This window comes from Agelaius tricolor, unplaced genomic scaffold (genome assembly GCF_023055355.1).
Source record: "Agelaius tricolor isolate 1412-34295 unplaced genomic scaffold, bAgeTri1.0.p SCAF_2, whole genome shotgun sequence".
Lineage (NCBI taxonomy): Eukaryota > Metazoa > Chordata > Aves > Passeriformes > Icteridae > Agelaius > Agelaius tricolor.
In genome coordinates, this window is record NW_027269262.1 from 1,394,619 (window position 1) to 1,421,354 (window position 26,736).

Consider the following 26,736-nt stretch of genomic DNA (forward strand, 5'->3'; position numbering starts at 1 on the left):
ACTTCTCAGTAAATAATAAATATTACTAGAAAAGACTCTTAATCTAAACTGCCTTTAGTCATGATGCTTTTTCAAAACCTTCCTGCTTTTCACCTCTTGACATTTAAGATTACATAATAAAATCATTGAACAATCATTTTAAGAATAATTTAAATTGTTACAAAAGTATTTAAATTTATTTTATTTAATTTAAACAATTTAATAGTTGTTTAAAATAATTAATGTAAGTTGTAAATGGAATATTATTTAATTTTGCATTGTCCTACATTAAAACACATAAACCACTGCATAAGTGTGGAAAGCTAATTAGATTATGTTTTTTGAGACTGAGATAATTTTATTCAACTATGTATTTTCTGCACTGTGTTTTCTCAGACCTGTGTTATATGTTCTTCTGGAGAAAACAATTCTATAACTATACTCAAAGACAGATTTTTGCCAAGATTTACTGCTGTCAGTCATACACTCAAGCAGCTGCAGTAGCAACAGAGAAAGGAAGGGATATATAACTAATTTTCTTTAAATTAATTATACACTCTTATTTGTCACTTCTTTCATAGTATCTCTAATTCCTCTGCATCTGATTGCTAGAACAGACTGTTTTCATTAGCTCTTCTTGAAAAAACCCTTGTGGAGCAGAGTGGTGATGTCAGGAGGTTGCTGCAGTGGTTGTGGATACAGCACTGCAGCATATGGGGAGCCTGCCCAAGGCAAGAGCAAACAGAATTTCTCCTGCAAATAAATGGTAGAAACCATCCTCAATTTCTGTGTCCTTGGAAGCATTTGAGGCCATAGCACCTATGATATGTAATTCCAGTTTGTTTCTACTACATCTTAAATACAAGAAGTTGTCACACAGAAAATTGGATAGGCAATAATGAGTTTGAACTTTGTGCTAGTAAGGGATGAAAACTAGGAGGTTTTGAATGGCGGAGATGGGTCCTGACATTTGGAAAATGCCTTCAATGAAGACCATTTCCTAGAGGTGAAACAGTTTTGTTTGTGCTGTCTTTTGAGGTGATCAGGTCTTATTCAGAGATTGAAAATGAAATTTCTGGGTTTTAATGCCCAGAAAGGCTGAAAAATCTCAGCAGCTCAATTTGTTAGGTTTCTCTTCCAGCAGACACAAGTGGTCACTGGCAAAGGACCAGCCAGAAGAAAGGTGCTTCCAGCTGCTCCAGATTTGTCCATGAGCACTTCAGACTCCAAAAAAAGCCCCTTACAGCAGTCTCTGCCCTGTTTGTGAAGGCCCAATACAAAGCCTGTAGGACTGTGTGGAGATTCAGGGGTGAAAAAAGGCCTGAAAAAGGTTCTGGAAATCATCAAAGCTTTCATACGCCTCCCAAGGGAGAGAATCCATACCCATGTGCTTGGTAAACATTTACAAAGACTATTTCTGAAAGATTTGCCAGATTGTTTCTGGTGGATATTCTTCAACTTCCCTAGGCAATATATTCCAAAACTTCACTAGCCTTACCTTTAGAAAAGTCTTTTTTGTCCAACTCAAATTTTCTTTGCCTCTGTTCTGGTGAAGGAAAATAACATATGTATGCTACAACCCATCTGCAACAAAATACTTGTTGACTCTTGCTTGCTGTCATGGTGCTACTCAAAAATTATGTCAGATGACTGATTCAGGGTGGGTTTTTTTTTTTCCCCAAACAATCAAAATAAAATGATTGGTATAAAAATTCTTATTTCTTTCCTTTGCTCCTCTTCAAAAGAATCACTGCCCACCATCCCAATCTTTCAGTACATTCCCAATCCTTCACAAGCTACCAAAATAACACCAAGTCCCAACTTTGCTTCAGCTGGGCTTTTTAATTCCTGTGATGAGCAAGCCACCCTGAACTAATCTGACGACAGCACTCTACTTGTGTCACTTTTTCTCACTGAGTGATACAGTCAGATAGCTATCAATTTCTAGAAGTTTGGAATTAATTACTTTCAACAGTTAGGAATTAATTACTTCCAGGAATTTGGGAGTTGGAGCTACATAATTCTTATGGTCCTTTTCAGCCAAAGCCAATCTGTGATAATGTCAAGGTTTAATTAACACAGATGAAATAATCTGCTACTTCCTGTGAGAGCATTTCTGCTTTGCTGTAGCACTTCAGCCTTTCTATGTCTCTGATTTGGTATTAAACAGATAATACTGATCAACTGAATGTGATAATGCTAACTTCAAATATATATGAATTAAACTTTCATTTTGAAGTACATTTACCTTAATTTTAGGCCTTGCATTTACACATTCCTGCACAAAGAACTGATCAGATGTTGGAAACAATCCTAGACTTGGCAGAAAATGGTACATGGCAAAACTTCTGGACAACTCAATTTTGGCTGATGACTTTAATGCACATGAGCTCATTGGCATGTGAGCATTTGCTCTTATTCTATGAGCAGTAACAAGAACATTTAGTAATGGTGAGTCAAAAAGAAAAAGGAAAATTAGAGTTTTTCTAACTCTGTAAGTAGAACTAGGGATGCCTTGCCACTTGTCAGTGCTCTAGTGACTAGGTAGCAATACCAGAATTGCAGTACTAATACAAAAATCGTGTGTCACAATAATAAACAGGATAAAAATAACAAACATTAACTTAACCTGCCAGAAAACCCATGTGTCTGAGTCCTCTGTTCCCTTACCTGCACTGCACCTGGAAGCATGCCCCTGGTGCCTTCTGGAAAGAATAAGTTTGCTTTGTTTGCTGCTTTTGCATCTTTTTAGGACCAAGATGGAGTCTTTAGGCCTTTTGTAGAAATAGGACCTTCAAAATCTCAGACTGTTCTTTAACACACAGTCTTCTGCTCATAGGTAAGATATTCAGAAACTGCACATGCTTCACAGGGATACATGACTGATAATATGCTCCTTAGAGAAAAATTCAGGGAATGCAGGAAGAAGGTTAAGGAGTGCAAAATCCCTGCAAGTGTACTAGCTCTAGACATGTGGTCTGCTTTCAGCTTTTGGGTTTCTTCTGTTCACTGGGGGTCTTAACTTGTTTTACTTCCATTGTTGCATATGTCCTTCAAGTTATACTCTGAGCAGCTTTTAATAGGTATGATAATTTTTTCCCCCATTTTGGTTTCCCAGCATAACTATAAAGTCCCCCATGTCCTTTACAAAGAAGAAGATGTCAGCCTGGTTACCAAAAGGCTGGTGAAGCAGAGACAACTACTTGATTGTGTGTCCTGGTTTTCTTGGGCCTACAGGTAACACACTGAGAGATCAGAGCGGATTGTATTATTTGGTCCAATGTTGGCTGCTGTGAGGAACAGTTAATCCCCACAAATACAAGAAGCACAGAGGCAGGATGGGGAATCCCTGTAGCCCAGTAACAGGAATGAAGCCCTTGTCCCAAAGCTTCCCTGGGAAAGCCATCAGCCTTGCTGTCCAGCTGTGAGGTCCTGTGGATGACTCTGCTGCTGGAAAGGTTCTCTGCATCTGGCCTCTGGCTGGACTTGCCACAGCACATTTAAGGGAGGATCCAAAGGTGGGGAAAGGGAGGAAGGGAAGGAACAAGCATAGGAAAAGAGAGGGGAAAGGGGATAAAAGGGGCTGCTTGTGTGAGAACAGGTGGCTGCCATTACACTTAAGATCATTATACTTTGGTCATTACATTAAGGCTGCACCCTCTGCTGCACTCCCACATTCTGTTCTGTTCCATCATGAAACTCCATTTCTAGCTACTATAAATACACTTTCATTTAACAACAGCTCTTTTTTTTTAGGAATTGCAGAAGAATTTTAAGTACCACTTAGGATTGTGTTTCACTATTTTTCCCGTATCTTCAAATCTAGGAGGTACAGAACAGCAAAAAACACACCAGAGAGCTTTCAGACCCTGTAAGTGGTTTTAAAGATAAAATTTTGGTTCTGTTTTTGAAAATGCTCTGGCACATCTAAATATACAAGATGTAAGTACCGCTTGATAAAGAACACTTCCCTCCTCCCCAGGTTTCATTTCATTAATGTATCTTCCATATGTGCTGCCTACTGAATTAAAACATAACAAATAGTGCATGTAAGGTATACAGGTACGCATAAAGGGCATTACTTATTTAATTGGTGATATCAATAAATTATTACTTGATTTTCCTTTTTGGCACTAGTAAGAACACTTTTAAACTAAGCTACTCTTTCATTTTATTCTTTTAAGATGCTATGTGATGGACTTCATTATTTTTTTGAGAGGCTGCTTATTCTCAGGCTTTCCATGAGAAGAATGTGGCCACACAGAAGGATGAGAGCTCACAGCTTTTGGGATGTTGATAGCCACATCTGCCTCAGCTCCACTGGAGGAGCTGAGCTTTGGAGGATGGCAATCCGCACTGCTAAGAATGTAGGAAGAAGTGTCTGGTGAAGGAACTCAGTCAACTGAAGCATGAAGTGTATGCAGTGTTTCCAAGCAGTCAGTTTCAATTTTATGTTTCCTTATACAGCTCTTGCTCTCACTGCCTTGTCCCTAAGCTCGACTCCCTCTCTCCATTCTTCTCAGAGACACATTGCTTCTCCTTTCCTAGCAAAGACATCAGAGTTCTCTAAATAACTTCCTTCATGTAAATTACCCATCTCTATATATATTTTTGTTACAAACAGCTACATAAGATGGGATAAATAAGGCACCTTTCAACGTTTTTATTAAAGCATTTTGAGAAGTATTCAGGATTAATGCATACTACCAAAGTTCTACCCTAATTCACTCATGTCACTCAAGCGTAGGTACAAATGGAAATAGGCACTGATCTGTAATTCATGCAATTATAATGTCATCTTGACAGAACTTGATAGCTAGTTTATGGAATAGCAAGAATAAAACAATTTCATTGTAGCTAAACTGATTAGTTTTAGCAAGTTTAACTAAGACTGATTTAAATAGTATGACACAAACTGGTTGCAAAAAATGGAATTTTCTGCCTTCCCCTTCCTTTTTTATTTAACCTGCCAGTCTACATTGATTTTTTTTTCCTGTTTGAAAGTAGAAGCAACTGCACAATTGTCAATTAGCAGCATAAATTATTTCATACTGCCCACACCCCTTTCTGCAAAGCTTACGGACTGTTCACAGGGAAATCAATGTATAGCAGCGAATGAATTATATACAGTCCTTCAAAGGTTACTAATTGAGAGAGAATTATATCTGTTAAAACATGGAATAAAATGAATAAGGCTCTTTGGATTCTTTAAAATATCTCACTGTAGGTGCAGGTTATGATGTAATTTTGAACTCAATTCCATAGTACAGAAAAAGATAAAAATAACCTTTGGAAAACATTCCAGAAGAAATTTGGTCCTTAAACACCATATGGAGAAGTAACTAATCCTATACACAACTAGATGATTCAATGGGATAATCCACAGAAGAATTTCCATATGGCATTCTCAGTGTTCTTCAACACATCCTTTTCTACCTCCAGCCCATGCTTATGAAATGCTGGCAGATGCATTGCTGCTACAGAAGCCTGAGTTGAAAAGCAAAATGAATACCCATTTTATCTGTATCCAAAGACACAGATGACACATGGATGTGTCATCACCAGCTAAATGCTGTTATTCGTCCCCTTCGATGGTGAGCCAAGGCCAGCAAGAAGACAGAATTACAATTGGCATAAGAACAGCCCATCTCTGCTATGATACAGGTGTGCCAGGCTTGAGTTTAGATTCAAATTTAGATAATTAGGATGGTTGAAGGATTTGACTGGACTGAACATGATTCCATTTGAAACACTCTTTTCCCACAATTCCAAACTCTGGGATCTGCCAGATCTGCCATAATCTCCCTCATTTCCAATTTCTCAAACTGAAAATCAGTTTGTTTGTTTTTTGTTTTTTCCTCAACGTTATTCTAGAAATAATTTTGAAATTATCTGTCCAATTAGAGGGTCTTTTACATGAAGGTACTCCAGACACTTTCTAGCAACCCTGGCCCTCATGCAGCAGTCTGGAAGGCAGCAAATTAATACAGCAAATTAATATCCATTAATACCTATTTCCATTACAAAGGGTACACAGCACAGAGACTGCAGAGCATACAAAGCAGCATAGAGAGATAAAAGCATCTGACCAAATAGTATCTTAGTGATTTCTTTGGGCATTATTATTAGCATCACCTTCTTTAGCATGGAAGGACATAGTAATTACACTTCACTGATGAAGTTCTTGTCTGTCAAAGAGAATGAATGGTCTTGATGCTCCCACCAGTGCACAACCTGGTTTTAAATTATCCATTTCATAAGTTCTGTTACCAAGAAGTGTATTTTACTTCACTCAGCATTCTCATTTGAAGAGAAGCAGATACGGCTCTAACGCTGTAACTGATTTCAGGTTAAATTTTAGACTGATAGGTAACTTTAGTTTCAGGTGGTTTGCTCTGCTGAGAAAAGTTATGCAACGTGAAGTGGAGCCAGATTTCTTATAGTACCTTTATGAACATCAAAACTGTCTCTAAGCAAACATGAGATCCATTTCAAATTCCTTTCTGAAACAATAGAATAGTTTCTCAACTTGCACTCACTGATGATGACACAATCTTATTTACTTCTTTATTACTTTCACAGCAATTTAATTAATTATATATTCTTCAATTATTTAATCACTTTCACTTGACTATCCTTCCAGACTTGATGTATGCAACATTAATTATTTGCCTATGGCAAGATTTTATGAACTCTAATATGCACCACATGTTCAACTTGCTCAAAATTAATTGCAGACATTGTATTTGGCATTAATGTACATCTTTAACTGGTTTTCATTTCACATCTGTGTTGCTTTATATACAGCATTCTTTATCAGCATAAATTCACGCTGCTTCTGATGTGTGTAATAGCAGCCATCAAACCCACCTTTTGTATGAACATTTTTCCTCTTAATATAAATCTAGTTTTCTGGGTTAAAAAATCAAAACAAAAAAAAAATTTGAAAATAATCTTCTTATACATATTAATTATTTGGAAAGTCAGGTGGAAAATGCTGGCTGAGATCTAACAGAGAAAATATAAAATCGCTAAGCTTTGCCTAAACAAGAAGGTTTGCCTGTTTAAGAAAAAAATCTCTTTGAAAGAGGCTTTGTTGGGGAAATCCGTGCTTAGGCCGAAGAAACAGCCAACAGCCTGACTTACTAGCTAGCAGCTTGTTCGGGACAGCCCCAGGACTGCTCCCATGGTTCCTCTCGGTTTGCCCGGAGACACATCTGAGGCAGCTGCAAAGCCCTGCCTTGGTTCCAGCCTGGAGGTGAAACCCAACGAGCCCCAGCACAGGAAAACGATTCAACTCTCACTAGGAAGCTGGCACTGGCTTATCATGCAGGTATCTAGCTGTTGATACACAGATTAGGCAAATTAATGCTAATTAGGGTAAATTCACAAGTGTTGTAAGCACCTTTCCAATTGCAAAAATTTCCAATTGCAAAAATATGCTGAGAATTGCCGCAAAGCAACGCGGCACATCTCAAATGAGACAGGACGTGTGTTCAAACACAGGACACTCTCTTTGGTCCACAAAGGGCTCTGCCCAAACACACGGAGATTTGCCGCACCGACAATTTGGATTTAAGAAAAATGTGGCATCATTTTATTTTCTGAGGGGATCCTGATCATGTCAGAGCTTTTTCAGTAGAATGTGGTTTTGGACCAGTAACTCAGACAGTGACTATCAGAATCTTCACTTATTGCTGAGGAAGACTTCAACATAAACTATGAAGCAACATTCAGCAATTTTTAGATAAGAAGGCAGGACCAAATGCTAATCAGCACAAAAATTAATGAACTAATTATTCAAGGTAATACTAAAAGAGTAGCTGTATGAGCAGACATTATTATATTCTAGGCAACAGGAAAAACAGAATACAGAATAAACTATTCCTTTTCCCTTAGCAGTTGACAGGAGCAGCAAAAACCAAGATAACACTTGAAAAACTATTTCTGTCTTGCCACCAGACTTTAAAATTATGCTGTCAGCATACTTGTAGCAAACTGCTTTACACTGAGGCATTTAATTATTTCAAGCCCAGAATTCCACTTCTCATTCTTAAATACTGGGTAGGACTCAATTCCAAACGGATGCTGCTTTGAAAAGGCCAATGCACATGGTTTAAGTGGAAAACAGTAGCCTGCAGATTCAGCATCCACACTCTCAAGGACAGAAGTCTTTGCTTTCTAGAACAATTCGTTTAAACTTCATACCACCCTTACAGAAGCTTATATTATTTCAAAATTCAGTTTGCTGCTCTAAAGTGAAGGAAATACTTTCAGTGGTCTCAAATATTCCATCTGGAACTGAAGAGGTGACTTGGAGTGACAATGAACGACCTTTGAATTGTCAGACCTACCTGCATCTTCTCCCTGCCTGTTTGCCTGAGGGACAAATTACTGCTGCTAATGCCTTGGCACATAAGTGGCACTCAGGGCAAGCGAGATGCACAGCAGTTCGCCCTCATCCAAAATCAAGCCAGATTAAACCATTTAGCATTACTGGGAAGAACGCATCTAAACTGTTCAAGCCCCCGGTATTTTCAGAGAATCTAAACCAGCCCACTAATTCAGCCATCGTACTGATTTTCGTTTGGGATCTGCTGCCGCCTCGTGGGCTCGCCGTGAATTTTAAGTCTCAAGATAGAAAATCAGCAGAAGTTAACCTTGGATTGCTGGGGAAAAGCCCAGATATTTAACTGACGTGTAACCTCACTTACATACCAGCATCATTTCTGTCCTGGTGTGAAAAGATTTTTGTGTAATCAGGTTACAGTTGAGACTTCACTTTCTTGAATTCAGAATTATAGCAATAAAAGATTTCAAATTAAAATACAGCTAACTGTACTGTTATTTTTTACGGCTTTGACTGACAAAGAAGTAATACACTTTAATCACTCTATACTGGTGTAGCGAGAGAGAGAAAACTTTTCCAACTTATTGGAGTATTCTCCTGTATTGCATTAGTTTGTTTTATACTGGTGTAGCGAGAGAGAGAAAACTTTTCCAACTTATTGGAGTATTCTCCTGTATTGCATTAGTTTGTTTTTTGGACCATTTATAACTTGATATTAGAACTAAAGGGTTTCTACAGGTTGTCCAGGCTGTATAGATCATGGAGTCATGAATAGCTTGGTAGCTTGTCTTCGGGGAATGAGGTCACTGGGATATTAGATTGGGAAAAGGAAAAGCAGTTTGTAGGACACTGAATTCCATGGATTCTTAAAAATTTTCCTGTTTTACTATTGCTAGAAAATCTGATCGTGGGATGCTAAGGTGCTCATCCAAAAAGCCTGGAGTTGTCAGAAGCTGATCCATTAACCTTGGAATAACCAAGGTAAAGCAGTTGCATGAGCAGTAACTTAAATTCATTTTAACTTCATTGGATATCTTACATTTCAATTCCCTTTAATTCTTATTTTAAAAAAATAAAAGGTGGGGGGCATAGTTTAATCTCTACATGGAAAATAAACTGCAGTGGTGGCCCTACTGTACAGAGGCTTCTTCAGTTACAGACTCTTTAATTGTACGCCCTGTGGACTGAATCTGACACCGATGATGGATCAGCATCATGGTGTAGCCACGACAGCCTCCTCACCTCTGTCCTCCCAGCCTGAGGCCATCCCCCTTCATAGCCTGTGCTTGGGGCCAGTGAGACCACTTCTCCCTGACAGTCACTGGATACATGAAGTAATTTCAAGCAGAAAACGTTGCCATAAAGTTGCTTTACAACCATAGAAAGCACAGAATGGTTTAGGTTGGCAAGGACCTTACAGACCGTGTGGTTCCAAACCCCCTGCCACAGGCAGGGACAGGGACACCTTTCACTAGCTCAGGTTGCTCGGAGTCCTATCTAACCTGGTCTTGAGCGCTGCCAGGGATGGGGCATCCACAGCTCCTCTGGGCAACCTGTGCCAGTAATGCACTACCCTCTGAGTAAAGAATTTGTGCCGAATATCTAATCTAAATATCTCCTCTTTCAGTTATAAATTATTCCGCTTTGTCCTGTCACTATTTGCCTGAAGAAGAAGTCACTCTCCCTTCTCTTCATAAGCCTCCCTTAAGTACTTTAAGGCTGCAACCAATGCTTTAAAAGTGGTGTCTAGAATTATGCTAATAATTCAAGTGCTGTCTAAAAATAGAAATAAACTAATTCAACCGAGTCTGTGCCCCCTTCTCCTCTCCTTAGTCCTCTTTTCAGACCGAGCCCGAGTCCTTCCTGCCGGCACGGCCCTGCCGCTCCATGGGCCGCGGGGAACGAAGGCTGTGGGATGCCTCTGACTCTGGCAGCACAGCACGGCCGCCTGCGGTCAGCCCGGTGGCGGGCCGAGGAGGAGGAGGAGGAGGAGGAGGAGGAGGAGGAGGAGGAGGAGGAGGAGGAGGAGGAGGAGGAGGAGGAGTGGCCCAGCGCCCCCCCGCGCTCGGCTCCCGCTAGAATGTCCGCGGCGGCCGGGCGGGGGCGGAGCCTGGCGAGGCGCCTCAGCCAATGGGACGGGGCCTGGCGGGGCGGCTCAGCCAATGGGCGCGGCGGGCGGTGACACGGGGTTGCCGGCAGGGGCGCTGCCGGCGGCAGATCCCGCCCGTTCCTCCATCCCTCCGTCTGTCCGTGCGGCGGCCGGGGGGCGCGGGACGGGGTGGGGTTGGCGCGGGTTCGAGACCCGGCCATGGCGGCGGTGGCCGCTCGGTGGCCCTGGGCCCTGCTGTGCCTGGCGGCGGCCCCGCTACTGTGCCCCGCGGCGGCCGGTGAGTAGCGACCGCGGGGGAGGGAATGGGGGAGGCGACTCCGCGGGTCCCTCTCTACAACATGGCGCAGGGGCGGCATCGCCCGGGGGGTTTGCGGCGCCGCGGGACTCTCCTGTCGGGCCGCTGTCGGGGCGGGATGCGGGAGACGGGGAAGTGGGGGGACGCCGCCCCGCACCTGCTCCGCGCCCGGGAAGCGGCAGCGGCGCCGTCTCGGTGCCGGTCCGGGCTGGTGCCTGCGCCAGCTTCCCGGGGAGTGAGCGCTCCCGCCGGAATCCCTGCGGCCAGGACCGGAGCCGGGGAGGGTCACTTCCACAGCCTGCACAGCGGCCGGGTCTCCGGCATCCCGCCGGGCACCGTGACGGGCACAGACCTCCTCGTCTACCCCCGCGGGTTCCGTGCCTCGGGGCCGCCATGTGTGCCTTCGGTGTCACGCTGCCTGCGGGTGAATTCCTAGGACTGTGGCTTGAAATGGTCCAGATGGGTAAAACCTGACACCTAGGTCGCCATATGCAGAACAGGTCAGAACAGGTTGTGTGTTCCAGGGCTCCTATTCCTTGTTTTCAGTAGAGGAGTAATATTGAACAGGGTCTCGAGTATTTTAAAAAGTGGATGCAAGATGTTTAATAAAGAGAAGGATAGTGGTAAAATAGCTCCCCACATTGCAGATGTCTTGGCAATGTGTGCTTGCAGCCCAGAATTCCAGTCATGTCCAGGTTTCCCAGAGGATGGATGCTCTGTTCCTGGATATGTTCAAACCAGGCTGTATGGGGCTCTAAGAAGTCTAGTCTAATAGAAGGGCTTGGAGCTAGCTGGTCTTTAAGGTCTCTTCCAACCCAAGCCATTCTAGGAATCTGTGTGTCTGTAACTTCCTGACAGGACCAAAAAAGAGCGGTGGAAAAAGAAGGCAGCTTAAGATGGATATTGGAAAACACCTTTTAATACATAGATGATATTGTTGTCATAGGAATGGAAACTACAAAACAGGTAATTCTTTAAAGCAGAAGACTGCAGTCACTAAGGCATTTATGGGCATTTAATTGTTCTGTAGTTTTGCTTTCTAGTGAGGCTTAGTTCTAGGAGGGAGACAGCAAAATCTAGTGGAGTGAAATATGACGTACTCTGGCCCAGCTTTCCGTTGATAAACCTACTAATATTGCAAGGAATTCATGCCCAGGTTCCTTCTTGATGGTTCAGTCAAAATCTGTTTGGTAAAGTGTTGAGAAAAAGACTTTTTTTGTTGTTGTTGTACCAGTGATATACATAGGTCAGATGCATCTCAGCAGAAATCTGTAATCAATAAATGATCCTGTGTGTAAAGATGTGCATGGAAGTAAAAGTTTTGAAGGACACCTCTGTCTGTTCTCTAAAACACTGGTCCAAAAACAGGAAAGTGACGATGAAAATGGATATAAAGACCGTTTAATTCATTTTACGTTTGCCAAGCTTAACTATGAATGAACAAAATATTTAAATGGTAGGGGGTACAAAGCACAGCAGAGTATAATGCTAAAAATGCTGCTTTAATGTTTGGTCTTTCATGACTTCTCAGTGCTTCAGTTGTTTTTTTGGGGTTTTTTTAACTCTTGATGTGTTCATATCTGTGTTTGCTCTATGACTTCCATCCAGTCTTAATCATCCATCTAGTGAAGCAATTTACAGTTTTGTTCCAAGGTTTTTAGAACAGAATTCAATGAACAGTTATATGAAAAGAAACTCCTGGTCTGATTTCCTTCACCACCTGTTCCTAACTGATTCTTGCACTTTTCAGATTCTGTGAGATGATTCAATTTAAAAAGGCACATATTCTCTACAGAGATTTTTGATGGGTTTTTGTTTACTTTTTCATATTTATTCTTTTTTAAGTTTCCCCTGAGTTAATAAATTGAATTGTCTCATGAAGGAATTTGCCATGTGCCCAGCTAGTGCAAGTTAAGTAGCAGAAATATTACTAGAGGCAGAAAGGGAGTGAGATCTCATTTTGATGACAGTGAGTGTTCAGGGGTAAGTGTGAAACTTCTTGTAAGGATCATCATCATTTTCAGAACAAAACTTCTTCATTTTTTGCCTTTTGGGAAGGAATGTTTCCCATGGTCATCTGTGGGCCAGAAAATTGTCCTGATAGAACATCAAGTGTGTACTTGTGTTCAAAAGTGATGATTAAGTGTTTCAAATCTTTTAAATATCTTTTTCCTTCTCCCTGCTCTTCCATAGGCTTGTCTTGTTGTTACCATGCGAAGGACAATTTAATGTGCCGTGATGTCTGTGAACAGGTAAGCTTGTTTTAAATTTAACTCCATCAGAGTTGAAACTGTGCCTTTAGACAATGATGTAGCAACATTAAGTTTGTAAGCTAATGATCCTCTGTCTGGAGGCTATGTGTGAATTGTGAGATGTAATGATATCAAAATGAGAACTTGGAAATTTTAGAGCCATAGTCCTCTTTCCTTTTGTAGTGAAAAATGGGTTCTGCTGAAGTTAAGGAGAAATAGAAATACCAACCTGAGGCCACAATTTGGTCAAGAAGTGATAAGCACATTGGGAAATGAGAGGTCTGAAGGTATTTTACAGAATTTATGAATCTTATGTGTTTCTAAGTTCTGGGGAGTTCAAACTGAAGAACAAGATGCTGGTATTATTCTTTCTTCCTTCAGGTACTTGTTTGTCCACTAAGCATCTCATTATGATATATCGCTTTGTGAATGCAGCAAAAATCTGCTCACTTACTTTATTCATAACACTTTGTTTCATAATGTTTGTTCTGAATTCAAGCTTGAAAAGTATTTTTCCATAACTTATGTTTAGATTTGTACCTGTGGGTAGTAATTAATACAGCTTTGTGTGTGTGTAGTTACAGTTATTCATCTACGTAAGAATTTTACATCAGTAAAACTTACATCAATGTAGACACAATTTTTATCTTAAAGTTGTGTTCTTAGATCATACCTGCCCTCTTTTCTTGTTTTCATTGCTCATTTTGAGGCTGTTTGAGTAGTAAATCTGGTTATGATTAAATTTATATTTATCTCTGATTGTACTATCTAAACTTTCACTTTAAATTGCACTTTTCCCTCCCTGATATATCTAGAGAACACAACCAAATCCTCTTTCAGCTTTCATATTGTTAGGCCAAACAAGGAAAAGTCTTACAGTGTCTTTGCATAAGCTCATCTCTCAATTCCTATAATAATTCTTGCAGACCTTCCAGCATAAGTTTATCTCTTTTAATACAGGTAAGCAAAACTATACATGGCATTATAAAAAAAAAAAAGTGTGACACTCAGTCTTAAAAATTGTGTTCTAACTTGGGTATAAGAGAAAGATATCCATTCCTGTATATTAAAAAAAAAAAATTGGTGAATTTAGTAGCTGCATTGATACGGCATTTGGAATCATCTGCCCATTTCTTTCTTGTGTTTCTTTGGTTTGAAGTTTCCAGCTTATCATGTGAATTGCTGTTGGCTCTTCATGGAAGGTCTCCAGCTTTTTACTGTCAAATTCCATCCCAATTCTGCTATACTGGTTCTAATTATTACATAGTTTTCTGTGGGTTTTGTATGACGCTGATCTGGCCTCATCTGGCTCATCTCTCTCCACTCAGATGATCAGCATATCCAGAATCTTAGTGAGAGGTAGTGAGAGGTCTGGAAAAAGTCTGAAGCAGGACCGGTCCCTCCCAAAGTATGCTATAAGGAGCTGGCTTAGCTACCTCACATCAGGCTAGTGGCATCATTTTCTGTGTGATCCTTTGATGCAGTGCAACTGAAGGAGCTGTCTGCTGTTATTTTACTGGTTTTCATCTTCTGTAACTTAACTATTTTGTGCAGCTGACAGGAGGAAGAAGTTTCATGGCTGTCTTTGGATATGCACTTGCAGATTAGATTTGGGGCCTTAGAGCAGATGAGGAGGAACGATTTGTTGAGGAGCCATCTTGGCTTAACCACCAGATTGTAAACAATGCCACCAGCAGAAACACTCCCTTCTGCAGGGCAAGGAAGCACTCACCTGCACTGGAGACTTTCTGGCTAAGGTCATTTGGTTTTCAGGGACTCAGATCTAGGATTTTGCAGGAATCACAAGGTTTTTTTGACCCTCAGACTGTTAGCCATTGTCTGCAAATCTGTATGGACACTGGCAGTAGTACTGAGGGAGGCCTTGCCTGGAAACCCAGGGACTAGGGTGAAATGCACAGGACACCCAGTGATGTTGCCCTGGATCCTGCCAGTTAAGGAAGGAGGCTTGATTAAGGGTAAGGAATTCTACTAACCAGTAAATCAGCTACTGTGAGACTTTTGAAAAAGAGAATGTGGATTACAGGTTTGTTTGTCAACTAACATGGTTCAAACACCTAATTATTTTGCATTACTAATAAGTATTACTCTACTCTTAGCTTTAGTATAATCTCCTTTTCATGATTATTTGATTAGGCATGTCAGATACCATAGCAAGGAATAAGTGGGCCTCTCTTTCTTCAATTGAATTTTTTTCCCCTAATCTTATTTCTGATAAGTTTCATTGTGATAAGTTTCCTGGCAGCATTCATTGTGTACCATTCCAGAGGACTCTATCCATATCCTTCTCCAAGCATAAGGACTGTCCGTCCCTGCTCCCAGGAAAACTCTTTAATGTTCCAAGAATTTGATTCAGATAAACAGAGAAGTTATGAACAACCTTTGGTGCAGAAAAGATACGGTATAGAGAGTGTAGAAGCAGGGAAATGTTTTACAAGAAGAATTTAGAGCTTTTGCCAAGGCAAGTAAGGTTATATAGGAAAAGGCAAAGCTCAGCTGGAATTGAGACTCATAGAGAAGGTCAAGGGCAACAGGACATTTTATGGCAGTAGTTAAAGGCTGAAGAAGGAAAAAATGTAAAGCTATTGCTGAAGGAGGCGTGTGATTTAATGTCAGTAAATCATTCCTGGCCAACCTGGTTTGATAATAAGGCTGGATTTCTGGATGAGGGGAAAGGCGTGGATGTCATTTGTGTTATCTGTAGCAAATTTTTAAACATTAATTCCCTTAATGTTTTTCTATCCATTTTAGGATCATATGGGTTTGAGGCATGAACAATTAGATGAGTAAAAAACAGGTTGTAAAATCAGGCTCAGAGATAGAGGTTAGTGGGTCCTACTTTGCTTGTAGGCTAATAAGTGGAATACCAAAGAGGTCTGGCACCTGGCACCTCTCCTGTTTAACATCTTTGTTAACAACCTGTACGAAGTGACTCTCATAGAGTTTTCAGGCCATGTGAAGCTCAAAGGAAGTGTTGATAATCTTAATGGTAGGACAGGATCTTGAGGGACCTGGACAGATGGAAAGAGTAAGCAGATGGACACCATGGTCTAGTCTTGTAGTTTACCCTTCTTTGAGCACAAGTTTGAAATAGATGATCATCTGAGATCCCTTCCAGCCTGAATTATTTAATTATTCTATGACCTCAGAAGAGTTAAAATACTAATGCAGGTTTTTTTTGCTCTTGTTTCTGAAACAAATGCTGTTGTTCTCTTGATTTTCTTTCAATAAGTTTATCATGTTAGAATAGAACAAATTTAGACAAGAACTGTAATGTACTTTTGCTTCTGAAATTCATCTGTTTCAGTTATATCATTTCCAGTTTCCCATCACACATTAATAGGTCTGTTTCCATTCCTCTTGTTCACCAGTTTCTTGTTTTAATTTATAAGTAAAACTTTATTAGACTGCTAAAGGAACAACATCCTCAGTTGTATTCCATCCAGTCTAGCGAGCTCCTCGGTTTTCAGTTTACCTGTGGGTACTATGTGTTCCCCTGTTAGTTTTGATTGTCTCTTTAACTAGTCTTGCTTTTGTTCTACCTTTTTCTACAGAAATTATATGTTTCAGGGGATTTTTGAAGTTTAATTGCTTAAGGTCATGTAACATGTAGCAGAAGGTTAATTAAGAAAATAGAGTTGTATAGTATTTTGATATGTGCAGCAGAAATCCTCTCGTTAACATTGCCCTTCCACATTGAGTAGAAACTTTTTGATTGAAATGTTTGTGGAGGAAATTCTCATTCTCTTCTAAATAGAAAAGATTGCATCTCTATAAGAAGTGAAACATATTTGAAAAACTACAAATATGTAAAAAGAAATCTTACATTTGAATTCTGTTCATACTGTTAGGCAAAGTTGTCAAAGAGTAGATATTAGAGAAACTAAAAACAGTGAAATAAATTGAAAAAAGTATTTGATATGCACAACATTCTTTGTTTTAAGGTGTTTTGTTTCTAACAGATTTTATCTTCTAAGAGTGACTCCCGTTTGAAGCACTTACTGCAGCGAGCACCTGAGTATTGTCCAGAATCAATGGTAAGGCTTGCTAGAAAAGCTCTTCAAATGAGATTTGAACCTCAAAGTAGGATTTTTTTCTAAAGCCATCATAAATTACTTTACTTGCAGTAAGGTAGCATGTATAAGCTATAAAATGCAATGAAGATCTTATCTGTGTTGTAAAAACTTGTGATTGTTGTGATTGTCTCTTGGATGTTAATGGTAGTGACTTAAATTAGATCATACATTCCAACATGCGTATGGCACAAAGCCATGAGGTCTTGGGCAGAGACAAGAAGGCCCTGATAGCTGCACCAAATTGTTAATGGCCTTACCTGAGAAACTGAAATAATGCTTTTATTGGATAAGTAAGATTACAGTTTCCTGAAAGTTTTCTGTAGTGTCGGTAACATTCTTTAGTTAAACTAAAAAAAGAGTGTAACCCGCTCCCTCTTCTAAGGATGATCTAATCAGCGAATAGATAAGTATGGTCATTCAGATTGTAAATTTTAGAGTCTTGTCTCTTGGCATCCTTTTGCAGTCAGAAAAGCCTGCTTTCTTCTGGTAATTTCTGTTACTTCTGAACAGTATCAATACTGTTTGCAGCAAACCTAAAACATATGCTCAGCTCAAGTGAGCAATGAGTAAGAGTAGTAAATCTGGGAATAACATTTAATTAGCAACTTCACAAGATTGTGTTCACTTATAGATCCTTTCCTTCTGTGTGTCAAAGTTCCTTCAGTTTTTTGTTTCTATGGGTCAGTAGCTCTAAGGTCTCAGAAGGTTATAGACAGCTCCTAGTATGAGTAAAACCTGTCATAAAAACCTGTTGAAGTGGTGAATAGCATTTGGTTTGGTACTGGTTTTCTTTATCTTTCATTCCCTGATAAGACAAGTAGAATCTTACCTGTATAGTAGATAAGTGCTTCTGATAAGACAGGATTGGAAATTATCTGAAAGGGGGAAAATTACACAATGGTTTTTATGACTACCAATTATCTTTATAAGTGACAAGTCAGCTGTCCAGTGTGGATCTTAAATTAATATTACTGAATGGGTAATATCTAGATACATTAAATAGTTAACCATTCAACTCAATACTTTATTTGCTGTTCTCAGATATCTCTTCTCTTGTTGGACAGGTGTTCTGGTGCCATTTCACTAATGAACAGATGGGTTTTGATTTAATCAGATGGTCAATATTGAGCACTGGTTACAGACATTGTGTTGTGTGTGTTCCTTCAAGGAATGTGATATTGCCTGGTATTAGTTTAAAAAGTAACTGTCACCATCAACACAAGAGGTGATTTTTTTTCTTTGAATCATAGATGCATTTAGGTTGGAAAAGACTTAAAGATCATTGAGTCCAACCATTAACCTCCTCATGAAATAAAGGAAGTCAACTGAATCAAAGGGATGGAACTTGCAGAAGTAGCAGCTCTTTACCATCTTCTTTTGATCTTGCTTTGGCTCTTGTCTAGGTAGAAAACCTCCACAGATACAGAGGAGGACAGCGTTAGATCCATTGCAACTTTGGAAAGTCATCAGTTCCTGTGATGAGAGAGAGAGAGAGAGAGAGAGAGATCATCAGTTCCTGTGATGAGAGAGAGAGAGAGATGGATGGATGGATGGATGGATGGATGGATGGATGGATGGATGGATGGATGGATGGATGTGTCACAGTGTGAAAATACAGTTTGCTGTGTCAGCGTGACTGAAACACTTTTTAAAATTTTTCTGTGTGGTTATGTGTGTTTAGGGTATCTTTAAGCTGGTGGGAAGGAATGCTAGGACAGTAAGCTTCTCCACAGGTCTTAGTCCTAGACAAATCTTGTTCTTTGTTTAAGTTGCAGTTTAGTTCTGTGAATATTGATTGAGAGAGTTGACTAGCTTGTGTATTCCAAATAACTACATTATGTTATGCACCTGCAAAAATGTTGCTTTTGATTCCACAGTCTGTGCATAACACAGACTCATGGAAGGAAGTGGTACTCAGCTTCTATTAGAGCACTTCTTTAAAATATATTTAAATATAAGAATTCTTCCAATCAGATATTTAAAACCCAGTGAAAAAATGCTGAAATTTCTGGTTGAGTCTGCTATAAACTCTCATATTCTCTAGACTTGCTTTTGCTTAATTGCATTTTTACTTTTCAGAGAGAAGTGTGGGGTTGTATAAATTCTTCTTTGCCAGGTAAGAAATACCTTTTGACTATTGAATCATGTTGCTTTTTCACCCTCTGTGTGTTTTGATATTGTGTCTGCCCCCTGCACCTATTGATTTAATGATAATTTAACTTCCATTATGCATCTAATATAAACTGTGTGTTAAGTTTCCTCTAGTATATAATGAGTTACCTGTGCATTTTATTAATAGTTTCCTAGTTTTATAAATAGTTTTCCTGTTAAAAAATATTAAATATGTTTGTATAAGTAAACATGTTCTTCTGTGATAAATCAGGGAAATATCAGCATTTCTTTCTTTTCAAGATTTTTTTAGTTTTTTGATTTTGTTACACCTTAACCTAATCTACAAAATGGTTGATAATTATGACTTTACTCTAGGTGCAGCATAATTTGAACAAAAACTGAGTAACACAGGGAGATAGTAAGAATTAGGCAAGCAATTTAAGTGCAGGGGCTCAGATTATGAACCAAACTGCTTGGTACACAGATGGATTTAGAAAGTGTGAGAGGTTGAAGCTGGCCAAATGCCAGTTCACCTATGAGAAATCGTTTATTCATTTTCCTCTGCTGTAGTTAAGCAGAGGCAGGGAAGAAAACTCATGGAGTGAGATAAGGATTAGGAGAAAACACTTTAGGGGCGAAGCAGGCACAAAACTTTAAGAGGTATAAAGAAAAAGAAATTATTAACAGAATTAAAGAGGATAATGAGAACTAAAATAAACCTTTAGAACACCTTTCCTCCCCACTCCAGGCTTTTTTTTTCTTCCCACTGACAGTGCAGGGAGACAAAATATGGGATTTTTAGTCAGTTTGCCACTTTTTAAGATCTTTCTTCAGTTCTCTTAGTGAGAGGAGTCTCTTCTGCTATGCCATGGGGTCTTTCCTATAGGAAGCGGTTCTCTATGAACTTTTCCAATGTGGTTTTAATTTTCATGGCTAATAGTCTGCCCGGAACCTGCTTGCAATGTGAAGCCCCTCCCACAGTTTGCAGTCTTCCCACAACTGCTTTTTGGGGGCCATTTAGTTTATGGGGTGCAGTTTTAAAGGATGAGCTGTTCTAGAGTATAAAAGCAAGGTCCTCTTCCTCTGTCTTTGGAATGAAGGGCTCTCTCTCTCTCTCTCTCTCTCTCTATTCAAGCCTCTCACCAGATCACAGCTTCTCAGCATCCACAAGCTCCAGCATGAGGGCCTTTTTCTCATGGGCTGAGGGTGAATGCTGCATCCTCCCATGCACTTCATGAATCACAGGGAAACAGTTTGTTGTATTATAGTCCTCATCACAGCTGGCAGAAGAATCTCAGCTCTGACGCTCGGAGCACTTCCTCCTTTCCCTTCCTTTGTAGTGACATTACTGCCACCATGTTGTTCTTCTCATCTGTCTTCTCCTTTTCCTTCTTCCTCACTTGGAGAGAATTGGTGTTCATAGGTTTGTTTGTTCTCAAGTTCTGTCAATTTGAAAAGATTCTATAGAGTTCTGCAGCGCTGAAAAGTTGATATTGTCCAGGCTTTGCATCAGGGAATTGCTTGCTGTGCCTCTCGCTGTTGGTCACACAGTCCAGGCCCCACAGGTGCTCGTGTCACCGGGATGCCCCCGGCAGGATCCCAGCAGCCAGAACGGGCCCAGCCTGGCCCTGCCGCAGCACTGGCCATTCCTCCAAGGGCAGAAAGAGAGCTTCCCATGGTTTCTTCTTCTTTCTTAAATATGTTGTCATAGAGACATTACTGTCCTCTCTAGTTGGCTTAGCAATGTGCCAGTTCTCAGAGCCAGCTAGCCACTTGTTGTGCCAGGTACGGAGGAAGCTGCTAGCTGCTCCCCACAGAGAATCACTTCTGTGGCTGACTCTTTCCCTCTTCACCAAAAGTCAATTAATGCAGATCCAGCATAGAAAGTTAAAGCATAAATCACAACATAGGGCTGTAATGTTTAAAGGAGAGATCAAAAATAGATTAAATCAGGCTTAACTAGTCCATTGTATCATGTGTAATTTCTAAAAGACTTTGAAATTACAAAATTAAAATGCTATATTTGGAAAAGTGGGAGTATGGGAAGAGGAGGCTGTAACAGTTTTGCAGCATCTGCTCAGACTCCCCCTCTCCTTCCTGTCCCCCCACCAGGCCTTGGAGGCAAGCTGTTGATTCCAGTGCTTGTAAACAAACTTTCTGTCTTATTGGTTAGAAACCTGTGTGCAGTTACCAGGCTTCCATTCTCTTGGGAGTCACAGAGACACAGCAGGAAAGCTCCCACAGCAGGTGTGTGGTGAGGGACAGGTACAGGAAGATGAGAAGCAGGAGTTGCCCTTTATGTGAGAGTGTTGACTGGATTGCATGGAGCACTGCTGGAATGGCTGGTGAGTCAGCTGAGAGTAGCCTGTGGGCACTGGAGTGCACTGTACAGAGACCCCAACACAGGTGATGATATGGGTGTCTGCTGCACACTGCCTCATCAGGCTGAAGTGGTAAATGAGGCCACCTTTGTACAGCTGGAAGAAATCTTGTGTTCACATGCCTGCCCCATGTTTATGGGCAGCTTTAATCACCCTGCTACCTTTAGAAGAGAAAACACACGAGGGCACAGGCAGTCGACTTGGAAGAATCCCATGGGCCGTGGAACTGGAGAAAAGGAGTGTCCAAGAGAGCTGCTTGACTTTCAAGGATCACCTTATCCAAGCTCCACTTAGTGTATAGTGGGATTAGAAAAGCCAAAGCCTATCAGGAGTTGATTCTGGTGAATAATGTGATTTGGCAGCCAGAAAGCTTCTTGAGCTACATCAGCTGAAAAGGAAGACTGAGGAAAATGAGAGCCTGCTGCTGAATGAGGCTGAAAACCTGGTGACAAATGCCACTAAATAGCCTGTGATCTTCTTTGCCTCAGTCTTTGCTGGTAAGATGAACCTGCAGGAGTGCCAGGTCCCTGATCAGTCATAAAGTTCAGAGCAAGGAAGACTTGTGTTTGATGGAGGAGGATAGGGTTGGGTATTGAGAGGAGATAATGAGGACTTTGGAGAAGAAGGGAAGAAAGCAAGTTCACTCCTGCCTCTAGAAAGGGCAGGGAGGACCTGAGGAACTCTAGGCTTGGACAGTTTTACCTCAAACCCTCAGAAGGTAACAGAGCAGATCTTCCTGCAAACAATTTCCAGACACATCGAGAAACAATTTCCAGACACATCGAGAACAAGGACGTGATACTCTATAGTCAGCATGGATATGTGAAGGGGAAACAGTGCTTAACCAACCTGATGACCATCTATGATTAGATGACTGCCTTTTTAGATGAGGGGAAAGCAGTGCATGTTATCTATCTCAGCTTCAGTAAGGATTCTGTCGCTATTTTTCATGACTTGCTTATAGTCAAACTGATGAAGTGTGTGCTGGATAAGTGAGCAGTGGAGGTGAAGTGAAAACTGGCCAAATTGCTGTGTCAGAAGGTTTGATCAGCATCACAGAGGGCAGCTGTAGGCCAGTATCCTGAGGGTTGATGCTGGGTCTAGTCCCATTTAACGTCTTCATTGATGATGGGGCAGAGTTCACTGTCAGTGTATTCACCAGTGATGCAAAAGTGAATGGAGAGGTTGCTAGACCAGATGGTTGTCCTGCCATTCACAGGGATGTTGATTAACCAAAGGAATAGGCAGACAGGAACCTCATGAAATTACAGGAAAGGAAATGCAAAGTCCTGCACCTGGTGAAGGCCCCATGCTCCACAGCACGCAGGAGGCCTGGCCAGCTGAAAAGCAGCTTGGTAGAAAGGTACCTGGGAATCCTGGTGACCAGCAAGTGGAACGTGATCCAGCAATGTGCCCTTGTAACAAAGACCAGCAGCATCCAGACTGCATCAGTGAAAATGTTGCCAGCAGATAAGGGAGCTGATCCTTCTCCTCCACTCAGCATTGGTGAGACCACATCAAGGATACTGTGTCCAGTTCTGGGCATTTGAGACAAGGAAACTATGAACACAATAGAGCAAGTTCAGCAAAGGGCCACTGTAAAGTGATTAAGGAGCTGGAATGGATGAGGGACTGGAACATTTTCTTCATTATAAATACCAGTTGGCCATTGTTTTCCATTAATTGCAATTATTTTTCATTACTTTTTCCAACACTTTTTTCCAAGTGTTTTCGTAGCATTTAAATTTAAGATCTTACACCTAGCTTTTTCACTTCCTCTTTTTAAAACTGGACATCCCATGTGGCTCTTCTAAATAGGCATTTCCACTGGGCTTAAGAGCATTTTTAAAAATTAAGTTGTTGATATTTCTGCTTTTTGATTTCTACATAAAGAATATAATTTATGTATGTAATAAAGTACTGCTTTATTTTTTAAATAGTCATAACAAAAATGAGTGGTTCATTTGAGTTAAATAATTCTACCTCCTGTCCTAAGATAAAGAATGTAACAAGTTAGTCACAGCTGCTGGGCAGCTGCATAGATCAAACCTTCCCTTTATTTCTTTAAGGTTACATGAGAAATAGATACAGAAATGCATTCTTTTATTTTATTTCTGGTGTTTAGAAAGCATTCGAAAATCAGTATTTATTATTAAATTAAGAGGATGAAACAACTTATGGCAGCAATTTGCTTCTTACCGTATTTCTATGTAACCTTTTGGTAAGAAATGATGATCATGCCAAGAGTGAAATAAATGGATTAAGGGAGACAGGGAGATGGGAAACTTCTGTTGGCAATAGTTCTGGCTATGGAACCATGGTGCTGGGGGGATAAATGACAGAGGAAGTGTTGTGAATTAACCCCAGTAGGCTGCTCATTACCACACAGTGTTTGCTCATTCTCCCATCAGTGGGAGAGAGGGGAGAATCAGAGGGCAGCAGTGAGAAAACCCATGGGCTGGGATAAAGGCAGTTTCTAATTTAAAAATGGAAGGAAAAACAAGAAAGGAGGAAAAAACCCAAACCCAAGAAAAACAAGTGAAGCAAAACCAAAATAGTTGCTTACCACCAACTAACTGATACCCAGCCACTCCCCAAGCAAGGGCAGCCCCTGCCATCCTCAACCCCAGCTTTTATGGCTGAGCATGGTGCCATGTGTTATGGAGTGTTAGCTGGGGTCAGCTGTCCTGGCAGTATCCCCTCCCAACCTCTTGTGCACTGTCAGCTTATTTGTGAGTCCCTATGAAAAACAGAAAAGGCCTGGATGCTGCCTGCATTTGCAATAACTAAAACATCCCTGTGTTATTGACACTGTTTTAGTCAGAAGTTCAAAACATAGCCCCATGCCAGCTCAGCTGAAGAGATTTAACTCCATCCAGACCAAAAACACCACAGGAAGTTTGGAGAAAGAACATGGAACATTTTCTGCATTGGCAAAGTTGGTAGAGACGTGTGCTATTGAAACAAACAGCAGGGTGTATCTGTAAGAGATGATGCTGTAATGAGATTTTTTTCCTGATATTTTTTGTTGGTTTATATTTCAGATTAGATAGATTATCAAAATCTAACATTTCCATTGAACGTGTAATGCAGTTTACATAAAGCATCTTTATCCTCAGTGTGTGGAAGGTACTTCATTAATTGCTAGTTTCAGCATTTATGAAAACGCAGACTTGTGGTTTTTGCTTGAAGTTGGTTTGGAATTCCAATAAAATGTCATTTTGAGAACAGGATTATCAAATCTGAAAAGTAGAGGGAAGGGAAAATGATGGCATAGTTTCTCTTTCTACTCTAATAAGTCTGCTATCTTATTTCCCAAGGAGTTCTGAAGAAGTCTGATGGGTGGGTTGGTTTAGGCTGCTGTGAGCTGGCTATTGCTGTGGAGTGTCGGCAAGCATGTAAGCAGGTAAGGCTTTCACCCTACTGACTGAATCCAGGCTGGTTCTGCAGCTCTCTTTGCTTATGCTAAGCTTAATTCTGACCTCTTGTCACAGTCCCTACGTAAAAGTTGTTACTTTAAAATAACGTTGACTGAAAGGCAGCACGTGGCTGATCCTAAGCTCTTTTTTTTTGTAGTGTCATGTTGTAACCACATACAACATTGTGGTTACAGCCCCAAACAGATTTTTATGCCTCTTCAAAGAGGTTTTTGTTTATATGGAAGAAAAGGGGGCTTTTTGGTGTTAATAGAGCCAGATTTTATTTATACTAAAATCTAAATACTTGCCAAATATTAGGGATAATGATAAATATTTGGATTTTAATTTTGATCCTTGAAACTTGAGGGGATTTTGGAGTCATTTTGAAGGTGGTGATATAATAGGTCCAAGGACAGACTTTACCCAAGTGTTTTAAATTACTGGAGTGGGAAGTAACATGTTAGTAGTTATTATATTTTGCAATATCTGTCATATGAAAAAGGAGCACAAGATTTTGTATAGAACAAAGGGATCTGTAGTTTGCAGGGAGAATTTCTGCTACTCAGTTTGACAATAGGAACCATAGAAATGAACATACATGAGAGAGTAGAGTTGAAAGTGACACACAAGTGATAAATCAATAGGGAAAATGGGGAGATCTTTATGCTCAAGCTCTTCCATTTCTTAAATGCTTCCTGTATTCTGCAATCTGGCAAACCTTTCACAAAACCTAAGTTGCTTTGTGCGCTTTCAACTAACTTGGTGCAGAAATATGAGGGTTTGGGTTTTCATTTAGTGCCATCTTAACAAGTCATGGTGTCTGCTGTTTTTTCTTAAAGCTTTACATGTATTCTTTAGGTTCTTAAAGGAACATCTTAATAGATCATTAATCCATTGTTATTGCAGTTAATTTAAAAGTAGAACAGTCTTTATTTTGCAACATGATTTTATCATTTTCTACTACAAATAGAGAAAATTATCTGTCTTTCAGGCTTCTGCAAAAAATGATGTTTTAAAGGTCTGCAGGAAGGAATACGAGGTATGTTTTTGTGTCTGAATATATCTGAAAAAACATCAACTTTTATATAAATCATTTTATAAGTCCTGTAAAAACATTCTGTAGAAGAGGGAAAGTTCAGTCTTTTTAGAGCTGTGTTTCTGAATGTGCTCATTTTCATATGAATGAAAATTATCTCTCTACAGTTTTTATAAAAGTATAATCACAATCTGTAAAAATTTTTTAGTCTTGCATATACCTTAATTTAAATGAAAAAGTTGCAACTATCAAATTGGAGTCCCAAAAAATTTATTTCAGAGGAGTTTTGATCAAAGTCAGCATTCGTTATGATCATTCAATCAGTGAGAAACCTTTCAGCTTTGACAGTGAGAGTCAGCTTAAAAGTGACCTAATGAAATAAACTCAAGAACAGCCTTAAGTATCCAATCTGAATATAAATAATTTCAAGCATATAATTTTTTTGTAACAGCAGTGAAACTGCTGATGCTTGCAGTTATTTTTACTGTTCTGCTCATAAAATTAATCATCAGGATATCTTCAGAAATCCGCCTTTACCTATATTCTTTTTCACACAGTGTGTGGAAGTGCTATTCTGCAAGGACTGCTTTTCTTTTGATACTCATCTTAATTAAAAGCCAGATTCCTCCCACCCATTTTCATCTAATTTCCTTCAGCCCTAAGTTAGGTAGTCCTGCATCAGTTCTGCTCATAATCAACAGTTTGGGA

General features: G+C 40.1%; 1 protein-coding gene across 3 annotated transcripts in view; it reads left to right on the forward strand.

Annotated features, from left to right (window-relative positions):
- The first annotated feature begins 10,566 nt into the window (after window positions 1-10,566).
- RECK (reversion inducing cysteine rich protein with kazal motifs) overlaps window positions 10,567-26,736 on the forward strand; it is a 45,622-nt gene continuing 29,452 nt past the window's right edge. For all 3 annotated transcript variants that reach the window (XM_071450437.1, XM_071450398.1, XM_071450409.1), the window contains exons 1-6: window positions 10,567-10,716; window positions 12,928-12,986; window positions 16,967-17,041; window positions 19,160-19,196; window positions 24,894-24,979; window positions 25,984-26,031. In XM_071450437.1, the coding sequence (XP_071306538.1) occupies window positions 10,638-10,716; window positions 12,928-12,986; window positions 16,967-17,041; window positions 19,160-19,196; window positions 24,894-24,979; window positions 25,984-26,031 (384 nt within the window). In that variant the 5' untranslated portion in view covers window positions 10,567-10,637. The remainder of the gene's footprint in view (window positions 10,717-12,927; window positions 12,987-16,966; window positions 17,042-19,159; window positions 19,197-24,893; window positions 24,980-25,983; window positions 26,032-26,736) is intronic.